A 25,338-nucleotide genomic window follows, 5' to 3' on the forward strand; every position below is an offset into this window, starting at 1 on the left:
TGAGAAACATCCATCATGCACATAGATGTCAGAAGACAGCTGGGGTAGCAATTCTTATGTCAGATAAACTAGACTTTCCTTTCTTGCCTTTCTGTGTTGCTGATTTTCTTTAGCGATTTGGATTTCTTTCTCTTTGTTCTTTGCATATTTATTAGTGTTTTTTGATGTTGGGTTACTATTAGGTTTGTATATAATCTCTTGTGTATATAGCAGTCTATGTTAAGTTGATGGTCGTTTTAAGTTTGAACCCATTTTTTTCTCTTCTCACATTTTAGGTATATGTTATGTTTTGTATCCTTGTGTGTGTGTGTGTGTGTGTGTGTGTGTGTGTGTGTGTGTATGTGAAGTTCCTTGTTTTATTTCTAACAGCAATACTCATTTTTAGTGGTTTTGTGTTTCCTACTTCTATACTGTCACTTTTGGTCTCTCCTTTCCAGTCAAAGAGTCCGTTTTAACATTTTTTTGCAGAGTTGGTTTAGAGGTGATAAGCCCCTTTATTTTTCATTTGTTTGAGAAACTCTTATTCCTCCTCCTGTTTTGAATGGTAACCTTGCTGGATAAAGTATTCTTGGCTTCAGATTTTTTCCATTCAGCACTTTGAATATATCATACCATTCCCTTTTGGCTTGCAAAGTTTCTAATTTTTGTTTTTACATTTATTTATTTTGAGAGACAGAGAGATGGAGCACAGTGGAGGAAGGGCAGAGAGAGAATGAGATACAGAATCTGAAGCAGGGTCCAGGCTCTGAGCTGTCAGCACAGAACCTGATGCAGGGCTTGAACTCAGAAACCGTGACGTCATGACCAGAGTGGAAGTCAGACACTTAACCTACTGAGCCTCGCAGGCACCCCTGGCTTGCAAAGTTTCTGTTGAAAAATCTACTGGTGTTCTTTTTAGTTTTCTTCTGTATGCTAATGACTTCTTTTGTCTTGCTGATTTAAAATTTTTTTTCTGTATCACTATATTTTATAAATTTAATTACAACATGTTTTGGTGTGAATGTGCTTTTGATGATTTTATAAGGGTTCTCTGTGCCTTCTAGATCTGGATAACTAACTGTTTCTGTCCCCAGATTAGGGAATTTTTTAACCATTATTTTTTCAAATAGGTTTTCTGCCCTTTTTCTTTTTCTGGGACTCCTGTAATACAAATATAATTACATTCAATGTAGCCATTGAGTTCCCAGGTCTATTCTTGCTTCCTGTAATTCTTTTTCCCCTTTTGTTCAGCTTGATTACTTACCATTGCTCTGTCTCCTGGGTCATTAATTCATTCCTCTGCTTTTTCCATCTTGGTGTTCATTCTACTGATAAGCATGTTTCTAACTTTGTTTGTTGTACCTTTTATCTTGGTTATGTAACTCCTTATTTCTGTGTTATAGGTCCCAGTCATCTCTTCTACTCTTTTCTCAAGTCCAGTGAGAATCCTTATGATTATTGTTTTAAATTCTCTATCAGGCATGTTACTTGTATCTATTGTGCTTAGATCTCTGGCTGTGGCCTTGTTCTGTTTTTCATTTGGAATAAATTTCTCTGTCTCCTCATTTTGTCTGCCTCTCTGTGTCTGTTTCTGTTTTAAGAAAGTCACCTGTGTCTTTTGCTATTGAAAGTAGTGACTTTAATGAAGAAAAGGGCCTCAGTGGCTTGCAATTCCCTGTTCCCCGTTCACCAGAACCTGGCACTTCAGGAGAGTATTCTGTGTGTGTTGCTTATGTTTTGCTGTTGTGTCTGAGTCACTTTTCCTTTCAGTGCAGTTGTCTGTACTGACTCTTGGCCTGTTGTGAACTGTGCTTGCTCTGAGGTGTTAGTGAGAACCAGGCAAGCCAGTTATGAGGAGACATGCCCACTGGGGAACTTGGGAGCAGGGCAGTGGTGTTAGCAAAATTTTTGCTGGGCTACTAGTCCTGTGCCCGTCCCCTTTGAAGCACTATGGTGGCCGGGCCCTATGCATGATAGCGTTTGGGTGTGTGGCTGGGCGCAGTGTGGTGGTTTGGCCCTGTGGCTGGGCATTGTGCATGATAGCAGCCGGGGGTGCACAGCTGAGTGTAGTGTGGGTCAGTGCCTGGGGACACTTAGCTAGGCCCAGCATGGTGGATATGCCTGGTGGCAGCTGTGTACCTGGTAGCTGGGTGGGGCACATGTGTGGCTTTCACAAAATTTTCCCAGAGCGTGTCACCGAGGCTAGCCAGCTTGGAATGGGTGAGCCCTCAGAACTTGTGGGTATGGTGCCCTGCTATTGGGTTAGGTATCAAGTATCTATACATCCCTGGTTCTTTCAGGTGTCTGTATATTTATGGCAAAGGGTGGGAAAGGAAAATGGGGCCTGCCAGTTCTCTTATTTTCAGAGAAAGGAAAATACTCATTCATCAATAGGAATAGATCTGTCTCCCATTTGCTCCCAGAATTGTATAATCTGTGTAACCTGCCATTTTTATGTTGTCTCTCTGTGCAGCCTGCTGTCTCCTTAAGGATGCTGACCCAGCTGTCACTTGCCCTGGTTTGCCCACTGCTGAGTCAGCTGACTTTTAAAGCTCCAGGTTCCAAGTCCCACTGGTTTTACGAACTCATGGAATTCAGCCCCTCTGGTTTTTAAAGCCAAATGTTATGGGGATTAGTCTTCCCCATGTGAGCTTTCTGGTGTAAGATCCCATTTCTCTTCCCTTTCCACATGAGTAGTTCCCTCCCTCTGGTGGGCAGCCTCCCTCAGCCTTTCTGAACTTCCTACCTTTTCAGATGCAGCTTCTTTATATTTGGTTGTGGAGTTTGTTCTGCCAGTACTCAGATTGTTCTCTGGATTATTGAGTTGGATGTGAATGATACCTATTTTGAAAACAATGGGATAGGGTGATGTCAGGCTCCTTTTACTGTGCCAACTTCGCCCAGAGTCCTAAATCTGTGCTCTTTTGCTAGGAACCTGAGTCAAAAAAGAGGACATAGAAGGAGCAGTTGAGTCAGGTTGAGTATAAATCAAAGAGGTTGTACCAGTGGCCATGGCAGTAAGAGAAAGGAGGATGCTTGGTAGGGCTAGGGTCTGGGTATTATGATGGATAGCAGGAAGAGACCATACTTCGGACGAGAGACAGAGATTTCAACAATCTCAACCCTATTGTGGAGCCCATGGGTGAGGGCTTGTTCATTTATCCATGCATTTTTCATCAGACTTATCCAATGTTAAGGACCACACACAATTCCTGAAAGAATATTTTTTCCATCTTGAGTCAACAGACTTTGAGGTTCTAGTTCTTCCAGCTACTGGATAAATAAATAGAGGAAAATCACACATAGCTTTTTTGAGTGGTAAGCAGCATTTATCTCTCAAGGTTGTGGTAAGGAATATTCATTAATGTTTATGAAATGGATTTTTTTAAGTTTATTTATTTTGAGAGGGGAGAGAGAGAGAGAGAGAGACCGACCCAAGCAGGTTCACACTGTCAGTGCAGAGCCCAATGCAGGGCTGAAACTCATGAGCTATAATGAGCCAAAAATCAGAAGTTGGAGGCTTAACTGACTGAGGCACCCAGGTGTCCCTGAAATGGCTTTATGAAAGTGGTCAACCCTGTTTTATGTTAGTTACTATTATGACTAGTTACCTTTATTTCCAGCTTTAAATGCCTCAAGAATAAGACACTTCTCCATCATCTGCAGAAGGCTAGGGCTGTCATTGAGAATCTTTAAAACACCTGGAACCCAGACAAATATACACATGCATACACACACACACACACACACACACACGCACGCACGCAGAGTCACTCACACTCGCATATGGTACCCATCAGAATCTTGAGCTGGGGAAATAAAGCTGTATTGTTGAAAAAAGTCTCCTGCCCTCAAGAAATTATTAAGTATTCCCCTGGAGTGTGTGAGCCTATACCAAACCAAATAATTAGGTTAGGTTTAACTTTGAAATACAGTATATTAAACCACTAGAATAATCTCTATATATTTCCTCCTCCTTCTCTTGTAGTTAATGCAGAGCAAATCGTTTCATGAATGAAAAGTGGCCTGAAACTCACTCACTTACTGCTTGAGTTAGTATACTAAGATATAAGTGATGCTACAATGTTTTCTTCACTTTGTTGGGAAATTTGGGGGAAAGTATGTAGTAAAGAAAGTCAATGAGTGACATTTATGTTTCCCCAATTTAATTAGCAGTATCTTTTCTCTTCACATTTGTATAAACCATTTCTTCTGTTTGAACATTGCCACCATTCTTTCCCACTCAGTCCCCAGCCCTGGCTAATTCCCACATTTTCTTTAGGTCTCAATGTACAGGTTAATGGTCTTGGAAGGCCTTCCCTGTTCTTTAAGACTGAGAAAGTGACCCCACCAATTTCTTGTTCTCAAATCATCTTTTACAGTTTTAATATCTCAGCATTTTAACTGCCTAATAACATCTCTATATCTTTCACTAGATTTTGTCTTTGTGGGTAGGTCCTTGTGTTTTAATCCTATTATATCACTATTGTAGTCTTTATCTAGAGGTTACAAGCTGGGGAAGGAGGAGGGAGGTCTGCAGTTTTTAAATGTAAAAATTTTTTTAAACAGCCAAAGTTTAAAAAATTGTCTTCAGCAAATTATGTTGGGAAACTGGACAGTGACATGCAGAAGAATGAAACTGGACCACTTTCTTACACCATACACAAAAGTAAACTCAAAATGGATGAAAGACCTAAATGTAAGACAGGAAGCTATCAAAATCCTAGATGAGAATCAGGCAAAAACCTCTTTGACCTCAGGCACAGCAACTTCTTACTAGACACGTCTCCAGGCTCAAGAGAAGTAAAAGCAAAAATGAACTATTGGGACCTCATCAAAATAAAAAGCTTCTGCACAGGGAAGGAAACAATCAGCAAAACTAAAAGGCAACCAACAGAATGGGAGAAGATTTGCAAATGACATATCAGATAATGGGTTAGTATCCAAAGACTATAAAGAACTTATCAAACTCAACACCCAAGAAACAAATAAATCCAGTGAAGAAATGGGCAAAAGACATGAATAGACACTTCTCCAAAGAAGACAACCAGGTGGCCAACTGACACATGAAAAAATGCTCAACATCACTCATCATCAGGGAAATACAAATCACAACCACAACAAGATACCACCTCACACCTGTCAGAATAGCGCACATTAACAACTCAGGCAACAGCAGATGTTGGCGACGATGCGGAGAAAGAGGATCTCTTTTGCATTGTTGGTGGGAATGCAAGCTGGTGCAGCCACTCTGGAAAACAGTGTGGAGGTTCCTCAAAAAATTAAAAATGGAAATACCCTACAACCCAGCAATTGCACTACTAGGTATTTATCCAAGGGATACAGGTATGCTGTTTCAAAGGGGCACATGCACCCCCATGTTTATAGCAGCACTATCAACAATAGCCAAAGTATAGAAAGAGTCCAAATGTCCACTGATGGATGAATGGATAGAGAAGATGTGGTGTGTGTGTGTGTATATATATATACACACACACACAATGGAGGATTACTCGGCAATCAAAAAGAATGAAATCTTGCCATTTGCAGCTACATTGATGGAACTAGAGGGTATTATGATAAGGAAAATTAGTCAGAGAAAGACAAAAATCATATTACTTCACTCATATGAGGACTTTAAGGCACAAAACAGATGAATATAAGGGAAGGGAAACAAAAATAATATAAAAACAGGGAGGGGGACAAAATATAAGAGGCCTAAATATGGAGAACAAACAGAGGGTTACTGGAGGGGTTATGGGAGGGGGAATGGGCTAAATGGGTAAGGGACATTAAGGAATCTACTTTGGAAATCATTGTTGCACTATATGCTAACTAATTTAGATGTAAATTAAAAAATAAAAAAATTAAGATACTTTACATTTAAAAAAATCCAGTTTCTTTTGAAGAAAATAAACATCAGAGGTTCTGGCAACACTGGTCTGTTTTTCAAGGCTGATTGAAAGCTAACTTTCAATTCAAGGCTAACTTCCTTTCTCATGTTTTATATTATTTCTGATTTTCCTATTAAAGAGAAGACTGTTTTAATGGGGATAGTACAATTTAGATTTTTAAAGGAATCAAAGTCTTCTTGTGAGTTTGAAACTAAGCAAATTATTTATTTAAGAATGTAAATTACGTTCTTTGCAGTGATCTTTGCAGTGATCAAGGAAGCTTTTTTCTTTGTAATGATCAAGGAAGCTTTTTAACTCCTTTGAGGATGAGATCATGCTCTCTGGGATGTCAGAGTAAGACATTTTAAGGGAAACTGAGTATCTTCAGGTGAACATAAAGAATGTAACTTATGAATAATTCATTTAGAAAGGACATAACTTTTTTTTCAAATATGGGAATAACTTTATTTGGGGGTTGCTTTTGGTTGTCTGATTTAGGAGGACAGTACATCAGATAATTTTGTTCATGTACATGTGTCAGCATGATTTTCAAAATCTTTTTCTCTTAGGAAAATAGTAAAGACAATAAAGGATGTTGTTGATTGTTGCTTGACATTGGTAGTACATAAAAGCTAATAAGCTTAAGGAAATGCACTATTACCATTAAAACATGAATAGAAAAAGGCAGTATCTTCAGCTTATTAGCTTTTAATGTTCTGTTTTGTGGTAAATGTTAAATTAAATATTTATGTTTTATATATGATCCACTTTCCCTGATTTTGCCAGTATGAAATATCTACTGTCACCAGGCCAGTTTCCAAGCTGTTCTTTAAAAATACCATGCTCATTCCTTCCCCTCAGTATTCACAAATTGGCTCTAACTAAAACCATTTGGTATCTCCCCCCTTGGTTGCTCAAGTCTTACCTACCATCCCGTGTCTAACATAAAGTTCTCTTTTTCACACATCCTTTTTCTTGATAGAGTTTTATAACAGAAAGGGACATTGGAGTTGGACAAATCTAGTTTTGAAACCAGATTTTCTACTTACTGGATATGTCACTATGTAGACATTATTTAGATTCCCTGATCCTCAATTTTCCCATAAAATTGTAAAAATTGGTATAATAATTAAGGTTTTTATGAGAAGAAATGTTACAGCATGTTAAACATCTGAAGCATTATAAAGTGTCAACAAATATTTTTTCTGTAGCACTTAATAAAACTAAAGATTGTAAACTAGCAGCTCACAGGCTGCATATGCCTCAGAGATGTGTCTGCTTGATTTATACGATGTTTTAAAATTGGTTTGCAACACACACACGCACACACACACACACACAGAAAGAGAGAGAGATTTTACATTCACCTCTAGATTCTTGTTTCTGTTTAAAAAATGAGAAGACCTGGGAACCCTGGGCCTCCATTCATTCCCATTGGCAGCAGTCCACAGGCACTTGGTGAGCAGCTTTTCTGAGAAAGCATACTTCAGTTTGGCTGTGTATCTACTTTGCCCATTGTACTTATTTACTTGGCCTTCCTGGACCTGAAAATCATTTGAATTTATGATCCCACTGTTAAGTCATTTATTTGTCTACTTGAATGCATTCAACCTTTTATCTTTAACTGTGTATATATATCTTATTCTATGGTACATAGAAACACCATATATTTTAATGCACCAAATTATGTATAGCATATCTTATATATAGGCTTATTCTGTGAGATACACACACACATACATACATACATACATACATACATACAGGCTCTTAGAGGCCAGACATAAGATTTTTTTTTTTTTTTTAATTTTTTTTTTTTCAACGTTTATTTATTTTTTTGGGACAGAGAGAGACAGAGCATGAATGGGGGAGGGGCAGAGAGAGAGGGAGACACAGAGTTGGAAACAGGCTCCAGGCTCTGAGCCATCAGCCCAGAGCCCGACGCGGGGCTCGAACTCACGGACCGCGAGATCGTGACCTGGCTGAAGTCGGACGCTTAACCGACTGCGCCACCCAGGCGCCCCAAGATTTTTAAAAATTCTTCAAAATCCCCACCTGCTTTTAATAGTTAATAAGCTAACTAAATTAATTACAAGATAATACATACTAGTTAAATTAGATTGTGATATTGAAAGATACAACTGTGATAGTGGAATTTATCTGTTATCAGTATTCCTTCCACCTCTCTATGAGGCTATGAAGGAAAAGAGAAAAAATGCTTACTATATTGTTTCTTACTCCTCTGCTCTCACCAGCATTGGTTTTTCAGGGCTTTTCTTCTGTGCACTGAAATTTTACTACTGCATACATTCTGAAAACTCTTTGTTTTGATCAGTTTTTACTTCTGTAGCTTTCCCACTGGGAAATTGTACTCGCTCTTTGTTTAATTTAGCTGTTACATAAATATGTTGAAATGCTCCACTATTTCAGTTCCTACTGTGAAAATATTTTGTAAGCAGCAGTATTAAAACACTTTTTTTTTCCTCCCAGCTATATAGATCATAGGAATTTCAAAGCAGCAAGAGAATGTAAAGCTTACCCCAGTACACCTCCTCATGACACCACTGGGACTTAGAAAAGAAAATAGTGAGGCCACAGTTCACTTCCAGGTAGAAGAACTGCAACTAGAGGCCAGTATTCATGACTTCAGTTCAAACTGGTCTTTAAATTTTAAATAGAAATTAGCATTTTATGGTGTTTGTAAGCCAAATAAAACAGATTCCACTGAAATAGTTATTCAGTACCTCACAGTCCGAATCAGCTAGCACTTATTAAACTTACTATGTGGTATAATTTTATTCTCCTCAGAGCTGTGTGGGGTAAGTATTATTACTGCCTTCCTTTTATAGTAGGGAAATCTGAGGTATAAGAAAGGCTAAGTAACTTGTTGAAGGTTAGACAGCTCGTGATAGCTGAGATGGGATTTTGACTGTTGTTGTCAGGCTTCAGCTTCTGTGCCCTGAACCACTAGGCCACCTTTCTTGTCATTGTGTGCTTGTCCTCTCTATTCTGTTCTTCACTTGTCATGTCCGTGTGTATAATATTGACAACATTTTCAGTCTTTCTACCTGTGACCACTTGAACTTTAACTTTTACATTTAAAGATTTGTACCTTTGTTACTAGTTGTATCAAACCATATCACCATTGTTCCAACTACTTTTATTCCTAGTCACCATTTCATCTATCTATGAAATTTTGAAGTCATTATAGTTGTGATTTTCTTCCACTGCAAATATTCTCTCCTCTTTAAAAAATAAAAATAAATAATAAAAATAAAAACTTCAGCTGTGATGACTTTGGACGGGCACAAAAATTGTCATAATAGCTTTGCCCAAGGCTTTTTCTCAATTACTCAAAAAATGTCTTTTCCCCTAGAAGTAGTTTTAGTCTTCAACTATTATTTTTACCCTTTCTATGTAAAGAGAGACTGCTGGGATGAAAAACTGCATCTTCTATTCAAGAGAGAATATCTTGTTCAATTTAATATCTTTTTTTTTTTTTTTTTTTTTTTTTTTTTTTTGTAAATCTCCTTCCAGTGCTAGATGAAGTGCACTATGAGAGGAGACTAAAGGAGTGGAAACCAGACTTTGCAGTTGAGGAATAAAACAAAGGGACAGCATGGCAAATAAAATCCCATATAAGGTAGCCCTGAGAAGTAAAAGTCAATATCCAGTCCTCTAGTGCTGAGCTGAGGTGAGTGTGTGAAGTACAGCTGAGACAGGTGATGTTAGTCAAGGGCTTTTGAAGGAAATCGTACCCCATCCTGGGCCTGTAGTCATATCCTCTCCCTGGCTTTTATCCCTCACTGACCTGTAGGAACTTGGAGGAGCAGATAATTCCGAACTTGGATGTATGTATATCATTTTATTTTTATGATTATAAAACAAAACCAGACTTCATGATGAGCATTTTAAAACTATAAAAAAAAGTATGAGGAAAAAAATTGTTACCCAACACCCAGAGAAATCCATTTAAAACAGTTACTTGTCTATCCTCTGGGTCCATGTGTTTAACTGCCTAAACACCTTTCTGTTGCCTCTACATTATTTAAGTTCAATAAACTTAGAATCATATTATCTATATAGTTTTTAGCTTAGTTTTCTCACTCAACCCATAAATCAGAGTAGCATAATGTACTTGTCTAGTTTGCTGTATTTTTAATATTGTTCAAAAGCATGTTTTAATGCTTTATTATGTTTTCTTCTGTGATGATTGTCATATATTTTTGTTATTCTCTTTTCGTATTTTATTAGGAGTAAATATTGAACACTCTTATATAGAAATCTTTATTTCTTTATAATGAAGTAAAACTTATATAATTATTTTTGATCAGTATATCTTGTTAATTTCTTTGGGAATAAATCCTAGATCTAGGCTGAAGTTAAATGTTTAAGCTTTACGAAACAAACAAGAAAAATCTTGATTTTTCCTATGACAAATTAAAAAACATTGTTTTAAAAACTTTAGGAAACATAAATTGACAAAACGAAAGTTAGAATATAATCTGATAACTAGGTTTCACTCTCTTTATAGTGTTTATTGTTTCATATTTATTTCCCATTAAAATGTTGCTGTGGCTTATTTTGCTTAACTATAGAACATGACTGTATTTCCAAGTCATTAATTTTTCTAAATACCCCTTTTAGTGGCTTTATAATATTCCATTATAAAACTATTATCATTTTGATGACTGCATTTTGTAGGATATACAAGTTAATTTCATTGTCTTATATTATAAAATTTCTGTAATAAATACCTCTTGTTACTTGTTGCTTTATTTTGTTCCTGATATTTTGCATTTAGTCATTGCTTTCACAAATATGTTTTGAGTGGCTATTATATGCCAGCCCCAGGAAACTAGCCTGTAGCCTCATGGAACTTATAGAGTAGAACAGTGCTGTCCGATAGAACATTCTGGAATGATAGAAACATTCCAGACATTCTGGAATGATAGAAATGTCTGACCTGTCAAATGGCAGTTATTATGTTTTAACTAATTTCTATTTCAGTTTCAATAACTCTTTATAGCTAGTGGCTACTGTCTTGGATAGAGCAACTGTAGAATTTACTTATTCATATTCTCAAGTCTGTCAGCTATCTTGACCTTTTGTGGGATTCATAACTAAGAGTTCCTTTCATGTAGTCTGTAAGGAGAAATACCTTGAGTAATTCTATTTTAGAGGTTTTACTAACGTCTGTAACATTTTTTTAAAACTCAGTGTGTTAGGTAGCCAGTAACTAAGGTAAATAAATGTGAAAGCTCTAAAAACAGTATGTTAATATATGTTGGTGCATGTATTTATATACATTGTACTGTATTTGTTCAATCTCAAAGGATTAAGAGTCACTAAAAGTTAATTAGTAAATCTAACTTAAAAATTACACTCTACTCAGTATATCTTGTTGCTTTAATTTATAGAGTTAAAATATTTTGTTCTGATTAAAATAATTTTAAAGAAGCTGAGTTCACTTGAACTGTCTACAAGAAAGATATTTGATTCTTTTGCTTTTAGATTTTCTCATCCTACCTGTGTGAAAATCTGTAGTTATATAGAACTGCATGTAGCAAATACAGGTTCTAGAATTGAAGTGGAAAACATTTAAGTTCACGACTTGTAAATTAGAGTCAATTGATTTAAAATACACCATTAATGACCCTTCTATTGGCATATCTTTTTGTACAATTCTGACTCTTGGAATAATAGTAAGATTTTACATATCCCCAATATAAACAAATATAAAATTAAATGAGAAAGTAGGGAGAAGCCAAAATAGGATATAAACTAAAAAATAAATCTAACTATATTACAAAAGAGTAATATAACCACATTGAAGAGAATAGGGAAGAAAATAACCAAAATTATTGTGGAAAACACAATCTTAACTGGATATTGTATAGCCAAAGAGAAAAAAAAATGTATATAAATGCTGTGATTTAATTAGTAAAAGTGTTTCTAACATGATTGGAATAGCAAGGCATATATTTTATATACATATTATACACACTAAAATTTTTATGTATATACTAGAATTGGACAAATAAACTTTAGATAATGAGACCTGGGTTTTCTCACTATTGCAGAAAGAGGTTTAAATAAGGAAAGAGGGGAAGGCTAAAATGACTCCTGTGATATTGGATTGGAATCAAAGGTATCAATATAAACTCATTGTGGGTTTTTTTTTTCATTTAACTGATATATATCATTTTAATAATATCATGAAACACTTTTGAAAGAAAAAAAATAATAGAAAGTTTAGAACAAAAAGCCATGTCAGAAACCCCAAAAGGTATAGAAATAACTTTAACCACATAGTTTTGTAAGATACTAGAGACAATGAAAGAACCATGGAAAAGGAGTGAAGCAAATCAGACATGGGTTGAGAAAACACCCATTGTATCATGCTTGGAACCGTGTAAACTATTAACAAAAGCCTCTGGTACTCAGAAATCTAGTGCTTTCTTTTCTTTTCTTTCTTTCTTTCTTTCTTTCTTTCTTTCTTTCTTTCTTTCTTTCTTTCTTTTTAAGTTTGGTTGACATATAATTATAATATATTAGTTTCAGGTGTACAGTATAGTGATTTGACAATCATATACATTATAAAACTTTAATATATATTCAGGTAGATTCAGGGTATGTGGGGATAGTCAGAGTGGGTGAAGAGGAGTAGGAGATACAGACTTCCAGTTATGGAATAAATAATTCACAGGAATAAAAGGCACAGCATAGAGAATACAGTCGGTGGTGTTGTAATACTGTGGTATGGTGACAGATGGTGGCTCCACTTGTGGTGAGCATAGCATAAGGTATAGGTTGTTGAATCACTATGTCGTGTACCTGAATTAATGCAACATTGTGTGGCAACTATACTAAAAAAAATATACAGTCTATTCTTGTTACTTACAATAGTTATGATCTGTGAAGTCACCACAAACACTGAGCTAGAGAATACCAAACCATTGTTCCTAAGATAAATACAGGATTAGGTTCCTGAAAGCCTCTCTTCACAATAAAAGTGAGTATCATAAGAGGGTGTGGAGAAAAGGGAACCCTTGTGCACTGTTGGTGGGAATGTAAGTCGGTGTAACCACTGTGGAAAATAGTATTGAGGTTACTCAAAAAATTAAAAATAGAACTACCTTGTGATTCAGCAGTCCCACTTCTAGGTATATACTCTGAAGGAATGTAGTCATTTCCATAGGAAGAGATATCTTTACTCCCACGTTTGTTGAAGCATTATTTACAAAAGCCAAGATATGGAAACAAGTTTAAGTGTCTGTTGATAGATAAATGGATCGTGAAAATATGGTGTGTGTGCATGTATATATGGTATATGATATAATGGTATAATATATGGTATATGGTATAATGGTATATGGTATGGTATAATATATATAGTATATGGTATAATATGGTATACCATATGGTAAAATATATATATGGTATAATATATAGTATGTGGTATAATATATATGTATATATATATGGTATAATAAATAAAATACTATTTACCCATAAAAAGGAAAGCAATCCTGCCATTTCAGCAACATGGATGGACCTTGAGGGCAATATGCTAAATTGAGTAAGTCAGACAGAAAGACAAATACCGTATGATCTCACTTATATATGGATTCTAAAATAAACCTGAACTTACAGAAACATAGAGTGGGTGGTTGTTGCTGGTGTGGGATGGGGGGAGAGGGGTGGGTGATGGTGGTCAAAGGGTACACACTTCCAGGTGTAGGATGAGTAAGTTCGACAGATCTAAAACATAGCATGGTGACTGTAGTTAACAATACTGTATTGTTTGCTTGAAAATTGCTGGGAGAGTAGATCTCAAGTGTTCTCCCCACCCCAAATTTCTCCACACACACAAAATGTTATTAACTATGTGAAGTGATGGTTGTGTTAACTGGCTTTATCTTGGTAACAATTTCACTGTACATATGTATATCAAACCACCAACTTATATACCTTTAACTTACACAGTGTTATATGTTAATTATATCTCAGTAAAGCTGGGGAAAAAGATAAACTTTTCTTATTTGAATACAGTTTGATTTGTATTGAACTGCAAAGTCAGTACTCTTCAGAGACCACTTACCATCTTGGATCCTATCATGGGCCAAAACACCTCTGATGGCAACTCTGTTACAGTCCTCTGCACATATATCCCCAAATAACTTGTGTCCTTTATCACCTTCAATTCTATCACTCCTTAATTTTCTTGGCATTACTTAGTTCAGATTCAAAGAGAAAGAAATAGATTGCCACCAGTAATTTTTTTCTAGTTGGACAGGCCCTCATCTAATATCACAAGCCAACCTAATGGATTCACTACCCTTGGATTAGATGCCTATCCTAGCTCTGGTGAGTTTTGATTCTGTAGGTGCATGGACATGTGATACACATTATCCCTTATTCATCAGGGATAATGGCTTCAGCAGCTTGCTATAGTATTGGCAGGCTATGTTTTAGGCCTTTCTAGAGTAACGATTTGTTCTCACTTGTATAACACTGGTAAATAACTATACTTCTTTACAGTGTTAGTAATCAATTTACATTTTGCAGTGCTTTACAGGCCAAAATTGTGTTCACATAACTTCATATGGTACTGTACATGAAAATGAAGTAAAGCCTTACCCTTTGGGAAGTGGGAAATAGATATTAATATTGAGGTATGTTTTTCATGTGAGTTATCAATACAGTGTGGATACGTTGTGTATTTTGGAAAGTACAAGAAATTTATGTTCATTTAGCAGACTTTTTCTGGTCTTCAAAATGCTTACCAAATTGTCCTAAAAAATAATTATCGACTGATATATGCATCAGTAACACAAAGAGTGATAGTAGAATCACAGTATAAATTCTGGATGGAGCCGTATATCTTGTTCAGTGCAACACTTTAATTTTAACAATTTCCAGTCAATTTTTCCATCTTGCCTAAGATCATTAAGGGAGATATGTGCTCTGATTTTTTCCTTAATGATCCTTGTAATAAATACTTAGAATTTACCACCCAGGAAAAATATTTTGTTTGTTTTTTAATAAAATGAAATATTTTCTTTTGTTGGAAATAAGGTTACAAAAATCTGTATTTCTCTGTTTGTAATAGCTGTGGGAAAGCAGAGACCTAGATTTAATTTTTAAATATAGTTATACATGAATATTTTTTAAAATAGTTATTGTGTCCAAATTATTAAACAAATTATTGAGCGAAAAGTATGGTTTAAACAGTTTGCAGCCCCTTTTTATTTAGCTATAGTTTGTGTATGTTTATCCAACAGTGTATTTACATGTTTTTGTCTAAGTATATATTTCTGTTTTCACGCAGGCCACCTCAATCATTTTGGAAAGTAGCTAATCAGCTAAGTAATGCTTATTGATCACATACTATGTGCTAAAAGGTCTATTAGTAAAAAGTTAATAGGAATCTCTCCTAAGGAGAAGCTTACATTTCAGGTGAGGATAGGCAGAAAAAAAGGAGAATAGGAAAGCTGTCATTAAAAAAACAGGTTGAAAACTCCTTCATGACATGATCTAGTCTTACATTTCCCCTTGCCTTAGAGTGCCAAGTATATTATTGAGAATAACAAAGACTGCTAAGTTGAACAGACTGGACCATAATGATTTAATCTTTGGGGCTTGATGATAGAACAAAACCTGGGGAAAAACGGATGGTTGCAAGGGACAGAGTTGTATTGCTAGGTTAGGCAGGGTGTATATAGGCAAATAAACTATAAATGTATAGCATATACACACACATACTATATAGTGTATATATAGATAGGCAAGGTGTATATAGACAAATATAATATAAGCTAGGCAGAGTAAATGTCGATAGATACACATATACACAAGTAAAGAATATTGAGGACATAAATGAAACACATTTTGGATAGTACCATTCTTACAGAAGGAATTGTGAATACTCGTTAATCCAGTTTGCCCCTTTGTATACTTTAGTAAGTGCTCAATACATCTTCACTGAATTAATAAATAGAGGAGAAATTGCTTTCAAAGCATTATAGAAAATGGAATGGTAACTATAGATAAATATAGATAAAAGCTGAATACTAATCATATTAGGGCACATCATAGCCTTTGTGTGCCACTGCTCTGTACGTAGTAGGAGTGTGCATGTGAATTATAGTGTGTGCCAGTGCTCTATCCATAGTAGGGGTGTGCATACAAATTACACTATGTGTCAGTGCTCTATACGTAGTAGGAATATGCATACAACTTACACACTGTGTGCCAGTGCTCTATACTCAGTAGGAGTGTGCAAACCATACGTGTACAAAAGCAGGAGGGCATCTCATTTCACTGACTATAGCTGTTAATTCAGGGCCTTGCACATAATACATGTTCATTAGATTTGGTTGTATTGATTAAAAAAATAAATTACAAGCCAATCTAAGCATGTCTAATAACAATGCAAAGTTTAAAAATAGGTTATGTGAGCTACTTAGTAATTAAAATGAGCTGACATTGATTGGTATTAAGCGTTAGCCAGTTTTGAAATACCAACTTTCAAAGTCTTACAAGCAGCAAAGTAGCACAACCCTGGCACTAATTGGGTCTTCTGGGGAGACTGTTAAGACTGAATTTCATTTCATTTATTTGGTAGTGCGTTTTACCATTTTCTCCTCAGAAAGAGGCTGGAGCTAAGTAGCACCTGGCTTCTTGTGTCCCTTTCAAAGGCGATTACCTGTGAGCCTCCAATAGGACAGCAGACTCACCTGTCCCATTGCTCTTTGTCTCAGATTTCTCTGAGGAAGCTGGGGATAAGCCTCTTGAAGAAATGCTTTTCTGTTGGTTTTCCTCCTACCTCACTGGCCTCTTTTATTTGGCCTTTTTTCCCTGGCTCTTTCATATCTCCTCACCTCTAAATGTTGTAGTAACTCAAGGCTTGCATTACTTTGCTCCTGGTGTATAAGAAATCACCACAAAATTAGTGGTTTAAAACCACACACATTATCTCTGTTTCTTTGGGTGAGAAGTCTGAGCACACCCTAACTAGGTCTTCTGCAAGACTACAGTCAAAGTGTCATCTGGTGCTTGAGGTAGCATCTGAATGCTTGACTAGAGAAGGATTTATTTCCAAGTTTACTCAAATTGTTGGCAGAATTTACTTCCTTGAGACTGTGACAGTGAGGGCTTCATTTTCTTGTTGGCTGGAGGCTGGAGACCTTACAAGATGCCAGCTAGAGGCTTCCCTCAGTTTTATAGGCCACACTCGTTTCTTTGCCAAGTGGTTCCTCAGCATGGCTGTTTGCTTCATAAAAGTAAGCTAGCAGAGGGAAAATCTGCTATAATCTTACATAATGTGACAATGTAATCACACAGTATAATTCATATACACCCTGTCTCATGTATCGAGTTAGAAACAAGTTAGAGGTCCTGTCCACATTCTAAGGAATGAAAATCATACAAGGGCATGACCACCAAGAGGCACGGATGATGGAGCCACTGGAGTCTACCACGTTCCTGGCTAGTCTCTGTCTCTGTCCTCTCTTTCCTCTGTCTTCACCCACTTCCTTTTATATATCATGGCTTTAGATATTGTCAGTGAGTGAAAAAAAAAAAAAACACCCTGGTTTATAGTTGAGAGCTTGGTCTCCTCTAAACTCTATACTGATTTGGTTAACTGCTTACTTTATATTGCTCCTCATGAGTCTGTCTGACAGACATATAAAAATTTACATATCCAAAGTCAAAATAATTATTTCCTCTAGTAACTGCTTTTCTTATTGTTTCCCGGTCCCACTAAATGGCAGCTCTATCCTTTCATTTGCTTAGATAAAAAAAGCTTTGTGACATCCTTAACTGTTTCCATTCTCTCATACCCACCAGCCGTTTCATCAAACTATTTTACAAATTTGTCATTTTTTGGCTATTATCCTTATCTTCAGGTGGCACTAGAACCTTATTTAAACTATAGGTCACTTGGTGGCTCTCTGGCAACCATTCCAGTTTAGTGGGGAATAAACTCTTCATTTTCTAGTAACTAAGGGCCCGCTTCTAACAGGATGGACCACATGGAACCCCAAATACCACTGCTTTTTAACTTTGCTGTTGATGGAAAATCATGTGGCTTTACCATATGCCAGATTGGTTCGTGTCAGCTGTTCCCTCTTACCAAACAAGGCTTCCTTTGTCTTGGTCAACAGTAATTGTTTCTTTCACTCCAAAGATCAAGAGGGAGTAACGTAGGTAAAAGTGGTCACCCGACTCCAAACGTACTTCTTTCTGGAGGGTTCTTTCCTTCATAGCCTGATCTCTTTTCGTCCTGTGTTCTTTTTTTTTTTTTTTTTTAATTTTTTTAATGTTTGTTTATTTTCCAGAGGGGGCAGGCAGAGAGAGGGCGGACAGAGGATCCAAAGTGGGCTCTGTACTGACAGCAGAGAGCCCAGTGTGGGTCTCAAACCCATGAACTTGTGAAATTATGACCTGGGCTGAAGTCAGGTGCTTAACCTAGTGAGTCACCCAGACACCCTAGTCCTGTGTTGTTTTTTTATTTCCATCCCCTCCATATACTCAAAAATTATATTAAAATCTACTTCTGGGTAGGTAGGACTTCCCATCATTCACATACACTTTGATCCAAAGTAATAAATAAATTTATCTTTTGTCTCCAGGTATTTTTACTTTAAATCCTTACTTTTGTTCTAGAATGAAAAATTTGGTATTGTCAATAGGATTTGAAATATTAGTATTCTGATGAATTTCATGGAGGGTGCAAACAGTAGATAGGTCCATTCATGTTTCCTTGAACTCAGCATTTGTGGTAACAACCTTCTCTTCATTCATACTCTGTTAACCTTGCCCAGAACTCTTCCAGTTTAGGCACAGGTAGATGATGAGTCAGGGAGGCAGCTGGTAAAAAAAGGGGGTGATATCAACTACATAGGTTGAGAAAAGTTTACAACTCTCTCTACTACATTGGAAGACCGGTAGCTATGTCCTCTTTCTTTCACAAACTTTGTGATTCAACTTAAAGTTGTGTCTTAAAGCTTATTTAATCAGATGTCATTTGTATAAAAATGTTTACTATTGATAGAGTAGTAAATGGTGATTTTCTCTGGGTAACATAACCCAAACTTACTTTTTGCCTCTTTCTATTTTCTTGAAGCCTCACACTGATTTTCTAATTGTATTTTTAGGAGTCTGAATCTTGAACTTCCTGAGAAGAGCGTCTGGGCTTCAACGTTCTTACCAGGTAATGAGAAAATATGGAAAAGTCCTATGCTGCCCAGATTAGAATTTTGCTGTATGTCAATCTTAGATGACCTCTTTTTTTGTGGTGGGAAGGGGGAAACTAGATGGGGATTTTGTAAAAAATAAAGTGGGCAGTGAAACCATTTTTAAAGTTTTATGAACTCTTAAGCAGTTTGTTGACTATTGAGAACCTGCATAACCACAGAAAGAATAAGAGACAGATGCCAGTCTAACTAGACAAATGTTTCCAAAATAAGATGTTTCGTATCAGCAGAAAATGTTTTTCTTGGTAGACTAACTTGATAGTCTTAACAACACAAACATTTTGGATGTAAAAAAAAAAAAATGTGTGTGTTGCCAGAAAACATTTTCAAGAGATAAGCACTTGTTGCAAGTACTATATGCCTAGAAAAAAATCTCATTTTGGCCAACTGAGACCACCATGTGTTTTAAAATATGTCATCCATCATTTCAGTGTTAAGAGCGCCCCCTGGTGTGGTTATGTAATTATAGATTCATGAGAAATTTATACATTATTTTTTAAAACTCTGTTCGCTATTAGATGGTGATAGTTCGCTATCAACTAGGTTGATTTGGTCAGTATGGTGTGTAACTGTCTAGAAATATGCATTTTATTTTTTTCTTGCCCTAATTTATGGTTATATCTGGAGTCAGTGGTCAGTTTGAAAGTAGAATTTGGAAATATCTAGTCCCTAAACTTCTTCATCTCAAGATAATGACAAGTAATATATCATTTAGTAAGTGTGAAATTATATGGTGAGATAAATTTTTACATACTAATCAAATTCTTTGCTGGTAATAACTTTATTAAGTGGAAAATTGCTATGAGCAGTTTCTTTTTGGTAAACTCATGGGTATTTTAATACTTAAACATGAAAATTCAGACATACATTTTGTTTTTGAAATGTAAATCATGTGAAAGATAATCTAGGTTTTAATATTCCCTTAAAATCCAGCAGCTCCCCAATAGCTACAGAACTTGCAAATATAAACATAGTATTTCATCCGTGAATCATATATAGAGCTCTCATCTATCCCTTGAAATCACTCCCACCAGCACAAACTCTTACTCAAAATTGACAACAAAAAACTCATTTTTTTGTTACTTTTAATTTTTAGTTTTTTGGAAATAGTTAAACCATCCTTGCAGACTGAAAGTGTGTATAATCTTTTAAATTACATTTCTGTAAATTTGATAGTTGCAGTTATATTTTCTCCTATTGTCTCTTCTCCAGACTAAATTATCTTGATTGTTTTAACCATTTCTCACAGGTTCTGTGTTCTAAACTTGATCATGTCCAGGGCTGTAGTACGAGCTTTTTGCAGTAGACTGCTTTTGCTCTTATTTTATTCTGTATGTTCCTTTTCCGTCTTTGATTTAATTCTGAAGCCATAACCTCAGCACCGTATTTATGTCAAGTCCTGGCTTTTTGAAAGGATATCTTCTAAAATGTAGAATAAAAAAAATCAGAGCAATCTGCTGTATACCACAGTTGATCTGTACTTGAATCCTTGTTCTGATATTTACTAGCATCGTGACCTTGGACAAGTCACTGACCCTCTCAGAGCCTCAGTCTCATCTCCTGTAAAAGAGAAATGCAAATCACTACTTCCCAAGATGCCGTTAACCCATCTTTTATGTTGATATCTATTTAAGACTTATTTATGCCAGATATGGAACTGGGTGCCTTGTAAGCATTTATTTCTCACAGTAATTCTGTGAACTAGATGCTATTATGTCTATATTATTAATGAAACTTAGAGAGGCTAGGAAATTCTAATACAGATCTTTTTGACTTAAAAGTGAGCTTACAACCACTATGCTATGCATTTGTTTTAATCACATTCATTTCTGCTAATTTGTTGATTTCATTGTCCTTAAGGTCAAATAGTCTCCCAAGGCATAAACGCAGAGGAGAGAAATCTTTTGAAAAACAAGAGATGGATTCTTTAATATGGATGCTCTTCTTGTCTGGAAGCCAGAATTACTTTGGGCATTATTCATTCTTCTATACATTTTTTTTTTCAAACCAGAGAATGCATTAAGAGATTCCCTGTTATTAGCATGGTTGAGCTGGTAACAGCAGTGACAAGGCCTATTGGGTTAGTGAACCTTAAGGCACCTTTAATGCATAATATAAAGGCAGGATAATAGAATGCTAATTTTAGAAACTGTTGCACGCTTCCAACGCACCACTTGTGTTGGTTTTCTCTGGACCTGGGACTGTAATCTATTCCTATGTGTCTTGCTATTCTATTTAGGTATGGATTGGCTTTGTGAAGCCTGCATCGTTTTCCTTATGGTTTAATAATTTTTACCTGATATTTTAGATAATAGATTTTATTTTTAATTGCTACAGAGGCCAGTTTAATAAGTTCTTATTTCCTTTTTTTAATTTTATTTTTTATTATTATTTTTTAATATATGAAATTTATTGTCAAATTAGTCCATACAACACTCAGTGCTCATCCCAAAAGATGCCCTCTTCAATACCCATCACCTACCCTCCCCTCCCTCCCACCCCCCATCAACCCTCAGTTTGTTCTCAGTTTTTAAGAGTCTCTTAGTGAAATAAGCCATACAGAGAAAGACAGATACCATATGTTTTCACTCTTATGTGGATCCTGAGAAACTTAACAGAAACCCATAGGGGAGGGGAAGGAAAAAAAAAAAAAAGGTCAGAGTGAGAGAGAAAGCCAAAGCATAAGAGTCTCATTTCCGTAATAAGTTGTTTTGAAGGCTCCTTAAGTAACTCACTATGGAAACATGGTATTGATCAGGACTGTGTTTTGTTTAATAATATCTGGTGTTTTATATTATTCCCTTGGCCTTTGAGATTTACTTTAGGAAGTAGGCTGTTTATCCATGATTCAAGAGCACATTGTTAGGTTTCTCAGTGGCTGAATGACTGTTTTCTTGGTGAGGTGGTCTCAAGTTGTGCTTGTGTCAGATGTATAGACATTGATATGAAGAGGTGTGTATATTTTTATTTTGTCTTAGCCCAAACATATGCTATCTTTAGGAAAATTGGCTCAGTCATCATTATTGAATTGGTGAATGAGTGAAGAAATGGAAGTTGTCTTATTTTTCTACCCTCATTTCTGGCCTACCTCTATACTTGTTTTTCCTGCCTGCCCTCCACCCCTTGCCATGAACACATGCACACACAGCATTTGGTGAATGTGTTTTTGACTTTGACTTGTTTATTGTCTTTAGAATCAGTATCCTTTTTTTCCCAATTCCTCTGGCATTGTTTTGAGATGGGCTTTCATATTTTTCACTTGAACAATTAGAATAGTCCTTTAACTGAATTCCCTCTTTCCAGTATTATCTGTTTCCAATAAACTGTCTTCAGTAGAATCAGGATAACTTTCCTAAAGCATGAAACTAGTATCAGCTTAAAATGGTTTAGTGTCTCATTGTGTAAAAACACCCATCGTTTCTTGCATACCTCTGTTCTAATTTCTCACTACCATTGTCCTCACCCTTTGAATTCTGTGCTTTGCACCACTAAAAAAATAATTGCAAATCCCAGAATACTTTTTACTTGTCTTGCCTTCCTGGGCCTTTATGCACTAATACTCTATGCCAGCAGTCCCTTCTGCACGTCAATTGGCGAGCTTCACTTTCTCCTTCTGTAGCAGTTCTTCTCTGACTAAACTCCTACTCTACAAGCACAGATCCATTTTGAGTTAAGTGCCTCTTCAGTGGACCACTGCATGACCCTGTGCTCACTACTGATATTGAAAAGTTCATTTTAATTAAAGTTGGCAGCTTGAAGACAATTATTACATAATTTTACTCAATGTATCACAGTGCCAGATAAATAGAAGGTGCTCAGGAAAACTTTATTTATTTATTTATTTATTTATTTATTTATTTATTTATTTAATGTTTTTATTTATTTTTGAGACAGAGAGAGACAGAGCATGAGCGGGGAAGGGACAGAGGGAGAGGGAGACACAGAATCTGAAGCAGGCTCCAGGCTCTGAGCTGTTAGCTCAAAGCCTGATGCGGGGCTCAAACTCACAGACTGTGAGATCATGACCTGAGCTGAAGTCGGACGCTTAACCAACTGAGCCACCCAGGCGCTCCAGGAAAACTTTATTTATGAATCCCATGAAGAGCTGAATGAAAAATAGAAAGACATTATGTTAGGATTCCCTTGAAACTTATGCCTCAGTAGGGCTTTAAAGCTTATAAATCAAAATGCTTGACTCCTGTCCTCCATTACTGGACAGGATGGAGAAGCAGCCATCAGTTGATTTCATGTGCTCTCTCTTTTATTTACATCGACTCTCTCCTGGCACCTATATACTCATCAATACCCTTCTGACAGAGGTTTCCTGTGACTTACTCAATATTTTTTCTCCTCTCCCTCTTACTTATGGAGTTCCAGTATTGCAGGCAAACAAAGGCAAAAAAGAAGAAAAAAAAAATACAAGCCACCCCCCCCCTTCTCATCCTTTTTGGTGTTTTGAGGAACAGTCTCCTGTAATTCTGTCTAGTGAAATATAACCAAAAATCTGATGATATAATCTGGAAAGGTTTTGCTTTCTTGATACAGATGTTGCTTTGTCCCCCTTCTGGCCCATTCTTTCTTTCTCATTCACATGATGACAGGAAGTGGAGCAGCCACCTTGTAACCTTAAGACCAGGAGTATTATTGATATTTTTAGACATGGCATCCTTGAACTTCCAAAACTATACCAGTAATGTGCTTCCTATAGAATTCTCATTGCATGAGAAAAATCCACCATGCTGCATCAGCCATTGTTATTTAGATTTTCTGTTGTAGCCACTGACTCAGTTCTCTAACTGGTACTTATTAGCACTGCAGTTAAAATAAATGCATAGAGCCTTTAGGGACACCTGGCTGGCTCAGTCAGTAGAGCATGTGACTCTTCATCTGCTGGTTGTGAGTTCGAGCTTCACGTTGAGTATAAAGTTTACGAAAAGGAAAAAAAAAGTAAATACATTGGAATTTTCTCACCTTTCCACCTATATTTCATGTTTATCAGCTCCACAATTGTGTAGTTAGACCTGTCACCATGTGCTACCCGAAATACTGAGGATTGGAATACTATTCCTATGCAGATGGCTTACAGTCTTCTTGGAGGCACAGAAGCAAAATTAGTTACAATATATAATGCAGTATAAGATAGAATGTATAATATGGTAAGCGCCATAGTAGTTTATATAGAAAATCCTAAGGGTAGACAGAAAAGAGTATTTGAAATTTGCTAAAGTTCTCCTGAGAATATTAAAGTTTTGGAAATTGGAGAAATGAATCTGTCATCTGGGATTTTAGGCACCCTGGACAGGACTTAATCCTTGTGCTTTTTCAGTGACACAGTATCAGTGGTCACTTACTTTTATGTGTCAGCCTTGCTGCCTCATACTAATAATTAAAATGAACACAGTCTAAGAGACCACAGACAGAATCCACACTTTGAACTGTTGACAGGCTATCTTGGGAAAATCAAATTGGTGAAAAGCAATCTGTGGAGAAGGAGAGGCAAGAAATGACACAGGAAGCTGCCAAGGATTCTATTGACACACAGACTGAAGCAGTAAGCCAAGAGCTGTAACAAGGAAGGCAGTAAACAAGAAACTGAAGCTCAAAGGCAAGAGTTAGTTAATGGAGAGAGACATCAAAACATCAGACAGCCGACAGCCTGGAACAAACTCACAATAAGGGAGGGCCAGGGAACAGGCCTCCTCAAGAGAACACAAAAATAGTCTGTTCTACTCTGGGACTCTCGGCAAATTCTGTGAGGAAAGCCAGAAGCAGACCATAATAAGGGCACTATTTATAAAATCACAGAGATTCAAAGGAGTTAAAATGAGAAAATGGTCTTAAAATAAAGCATAAAAATTATAATCAGTAGATGTTTTGAAAAAGAAGTGCTCAAGAACCTGAGTCAAAAAAGAAAGTCCAGGGACATTGGCATTGATTTCAGGGTTTGATCTTGAGGTTTTTTTTTTTGTTTTTTTTTTTTTTTTTTTTTTTTTTTTTGGGTGCAGATTTTGAAATGAAAAAAAGCTCCAGGAAAGGGAAAATCAGTGTGGAATAAAATGTCTGGGATTGAGCCAAATCCAAATGCCATTTAGAATTCTCATGTCTTAGGATAAGCTACAGAAAGATATTTGAGTACATTATCATTTCTTCTAACTGTGACACGCAGGATTTTCCCAGAAGATGAATGAGAGGAATGCTGC

At 36.3% G+C, this 25,338-nt stretch overlaps 2 protein-coding genes across 6 annotated transcripts in view; both read left to right on the forward strand.

Moving 5' to 3' along the window:
- GABRA4 (gamma-aminobutyric acid type A receptor subunit alpha4) overlaps window positions 1-19,095 on the forward strand; it is a 142,982-nt gene extending 123,887 nt beyond the window's left edge. The window contains exon 9 of the mRNA XM_047856693.1: window positions 19,040-19,095. Within this exon, the coding sequence (XP_047712649.1) occupies window positions 19,040-19,054 (15 nt within the window). The 3' untranslated portion in view covers window positions 19,055-19,095. The remainder of the gene's footprint in view (window positions 1-19,039) is intronic.
- The window catches only part of LOC125164161 (cytochrome c oxidase subunit 7B2, mitochondrial), a 166,022-nt gene that overhangs the window by 41,329 nt on the left and 99,355 nt on the right, over window positions 1-25,338 (forward strand). For 4 of the 5 annotated variants that reach the window (XM_047856697.1, XM_047856695.1, XM_047856696.1 and 1 more), the window contains exon 2: window positions 19,040-19,095. The gene's annotated coding sequence lies outside the window, so the exon portion shown is untranslated. Of the gene's footprint in view, window positions 1-14,224; window positions 14,244-19,039; window positions 19,096-25,338 lie in introns of those variants that run through there. The other variant, XM_047856698.1, reaches the window with a different exon arrangement.

Source organism: Prionailurus viverrinus, chromosome B1, assembly GCF_022837055.1.
Source record: "Prionailurus viverrinus isolate Anna chromosome B1, UM_Priviv_1.0, whole genome shotgun sequence".
In the NCBI taxonomy this organism is placed as follows: domain Eukaryota; kingdom Metazoa; phylum Chordata; class Mammalia; order Carnivora; family Felidae; genus Prionailurus; species Prionailurus viverrinus.